General features: G+C 46.2%; 1 protein-coding gene across 2 annotated transcripts in view; it reads right to left on the reverse strand.

Moving 5' to 3' along the window:
* The window catches only part of CD101 (CD101 molecule), a 46,469-nt gene extending 43,289 nt beyond the window's left edge, over positions 1-3,180 (reverse strand). For both annotated transcript variants that reach the window (XM_004714865.2, XM_004714864.2), the window contains exon 1: positions 3,138-3,180. In XM_004714865.2, the coding sequence (XP_004714922.1) occupies positions 3,138-3,180 (43 nt within the window). The remainder of the gene's footprint in view (positions 1-3,137) is intronic.
* Positions 3,181-3,397: the final 217 nt, after the last annotated feature.

Consider the following 3,397-nt stretch of genomic DNA (forward strand, 5'->3'; position numbering starts at 1 on the left):
CTCACTCATTATTCACTCACTACTCACTCACACACTATTCACTCACTCAACTCACTCACTCCTCACTCACTCACTACTCACTCACTACTCATTTACTCACTCACTTCTCATTCACTCACTCCTCACTCAACTCACTCACTATTCACTCACTCAACTCACTCACTCACTCACTCACTCACTCACTCCTCACTAAACTCACTCACTCACTCAACTCACTCACTCACTCACCTCACCTCACCTCAACTCAACCCAACTCAACTAACTCACTCACTACTCACTCACTCACTCACTCACTACTCACTCACTCACTCACTCACTCACTCACTCACTCACTCACTGCCACCAACTCAATTTTGACTCCCAGCAATTCTATAGGACGTGATAGAACTGCCCCTCTGAGTTTCTGAGACCATAACTCTTTATAGAATAGAGAGCCTTGTCTTTCTCCCACAGAGTGGCTGGTAGTTTCGACACATAACCACTATGAAGCTCTAAGGAGCTACTGGTGCTCCTTCCCAAGATCCCCCTCTGTTAATGGTCTTGCTTTGTAGGGCAGCTAGTCAGGGTGAGAGGTAGCATATCAAACAGGATGGGCTAACTGCTAACTCCAACAGCTCATTAATCCGACAACAGCGTACTCCCTCATTAGCACTATATTCTAACAAGATTAATCAGTCTTACATTTTTCAAACGAACAAATAAAACTACAGTCAGACATAGCAGACACCTACTAAATGCAGTAATTGATCAATTCATCATTAATTACTCCAGTTCATTTCCCCTCTGTATGTGGAAAGACCCACGGTTGCCTCCCAGAGCTTTTCTGAGTTACTTCCTGCTTTAGGTATGCCCCACATGACAACTGTGGTTCTGTGCAGAATGATTGCAAGTGAGTCAGACTTTAGAAGAAATAAGCGTATAACCCAGTTATTATATAACTATGTAATAGTTCCAATGGGCTTAGGGAAAGCTTCCAGCCTCCCCTTTTTGCGCCTTGGTTATTAACATGCCTTCCTAAAGAGAGACCGTGAGACAAAGACAGAGAGAGAATTTGTAATTCCCGGATTTATTGCCTAATGTTAGTCCAGTTTGCTTCTATCGACAGTCTAAACACAGAAAGCACATACACTTGAGAATTTCACTCAGACAACTGGACAGGAAAAATAGAAACACACCAGGCCTCCAAGGATTTTTACCAGTCTACCTATCCATCAATCTTGCCAAGGCAGTCTGACAGGCATTGATCACCCAGCAACGGTCCTCCTGGTAACAGCCCCACCCCACCCCCCTCTAACCCCCTGGCCACTCTTTCCTCCTGGACCCTTTCCGCATCTTGTCCTTAACTCAAAGTGTCCAAAGTCCCCCCAGACCTGAGCCCAGTTCAACTCAACCAGTGGTTTCTAAGCAAGCCCTCTGTAATGATGCTTTTTGGGCCCCTTTTGTGCTCTAGCCGCAGACCTGGTGGCCCTGCTGGCAGCTGGGTTGCACTCGGGACCAGTCTCCCTGAAGCAGAGGCTCTTCGCTGGGCTCCACACACAGCATTCAGGAGTCCATCAGCATGTGTCCACAAAGAGGGATTTTACTTTCACTGACACCTCTGACACCCAAGGCAAATTTAGTGTTTCCTTCAGCTATGAACGTAGAGAGAAAACCGCAGTATTATTAAGACCTGTGACTTTGTCACCAGTAAAAATCACAGATACTTCGTATCATATTTTAGGTGTTCCCAATCTCTTCAAATGCGATTCACACGCATCACTTCTTTGAAGTTTGGTGATGAATTTCAATCATTTCATCTAATGCGCAAGGGCCATAAATGACTGCATCACAATGCGTTCAACATGGTTGGTAGCTGAATTTTGATAGGATTGATTTTCTCTGCAATCCTATGACGTAAGTTTACTTCATATATTTAAAGCATTATTCTGAGAGTATTGACAGCCTTCGCCAGATGTTAAGGGAATCAATGACAACAAAAAAGTATCTGTGACTTGCTCTGAAACTACAAACAAACAACGAAACTTACCACCACCGAGTCATTCCAGCTCAGAGCGACCAGGTCGGTCAGGGCAGAACGGCCCCTGTGTACTGCTGAGACTGTAACTCTTCACAGGAGTAGAGATCCTTGTCTTTATCCCTGGGACTTCAAAAAGTTCATGGAAAAATCCCATTATCTTTTCATTCTATTTTTCCAAGAATTTTTAAAAGCCTCTTTATATTTCACTTCCTGTCCAGTTCATCTGATTCTCCCTCCCACTTCCAAATGTGTACTTCTTCTGCCTTAGACTGACACATGTAAATATCCCTGGCCAGCTAAAACCCAATCCAGCTGGTATCAAGTCAAATCTAACTTATGGGAACCCAGTATGTCCCTGGTTAGCCTCGCGAGTTACACATTGAGCTGCTACTGCAAGTTCAGCAGCTTGAAGCCGCCAGTCTGCTGCCTGAAGAAGTCTACCCTTGGACTCCCAAAGGGGCAGCTTACCCTGCTCTCTAGGGTCGCTATGATCGGGAATCTGCTCAGTGGCTATGGATCGTGGTGTGATGGAGAATGGAGTTCCAGAGGGCTCTGGGGGGCTGGTTTTCAGATGTCGGACTCTAGGCCTTTCTTCCCAGCTCTGGTTAGCCACTGAGACATTGATCAGTCCCAATACATGCCTGTCTGTAGCCAAGACTGACCTCTTCTCGGTCTCTTAAAAGTCAGCTCACAGTCACAGACCAAGCCCACAACCTGCTCTTTTTAATTGAACTGAAGACGATTGTTCCTGTCTCCCCAGTGATGCTCCAAGACATACATATCAAGTCAAGTCCTAGCAACAGGCAAACCGCTCAGTCAAGGGATAGCGAAGTCGCTCACTCTCTCTGTGAGGGTTGGTCAGTTCAGGAAGATGAGGTAAAGGCAGGGCCAGGCAACACAGACAGATGTACAAAGCTCAGGTGCATGAGGTGTCAAGCAAGCAGTGCACCTCTCGGAGACTCAAGGATGTCTAGGTAAGCCAAGCACCGCGGTCCATACGTTAGACATTACTGCCCACACCAGTGATATGGGCATAGCTGCTCCTGCCCGTCACCCCACAGGCTCCCACGGATTCATTTGCTCCCGGGACAAAAGAAGCATGCAGATTTAAGAAACTTACTCAGAGATAGAAAGAAAGCCGCCACATAGGAGACGTGTGCCATTTGGGCCAGAACAGACCTTTCCCGGCGGTGTCCCTGATGTGGCTGGTGACAAATGCTGTACTCTCATTACAGAGAGGAAGCAATAGTGTGGTTTGCAGCTCTCTGAGAAGCAGCAATGGCTTGCGCAAAGCAAGACGGATTGCATTATGTAGTTATTTGCTAATCACTCACATTTGAGTGTGGAAGTTAGTGACTTGCATGGGTAAATACATACATG

Source organism: Echinops telfairi, unplaced genomic scaffold, assembly GCF_000313985.2.
Source record: "Echinops telfairi isolate 266 unplaced genomic scaffold, ASM31398v2 ScPeMD7_7466;HRSCAF=8504, whole genome shotgun sequence".
Lineage (NCBI taxonomy): Eukaryota > Metazoa > Chordata > Mammalia > Afrosoricida > Tenrecidae > Echinops > Echinops telfairi.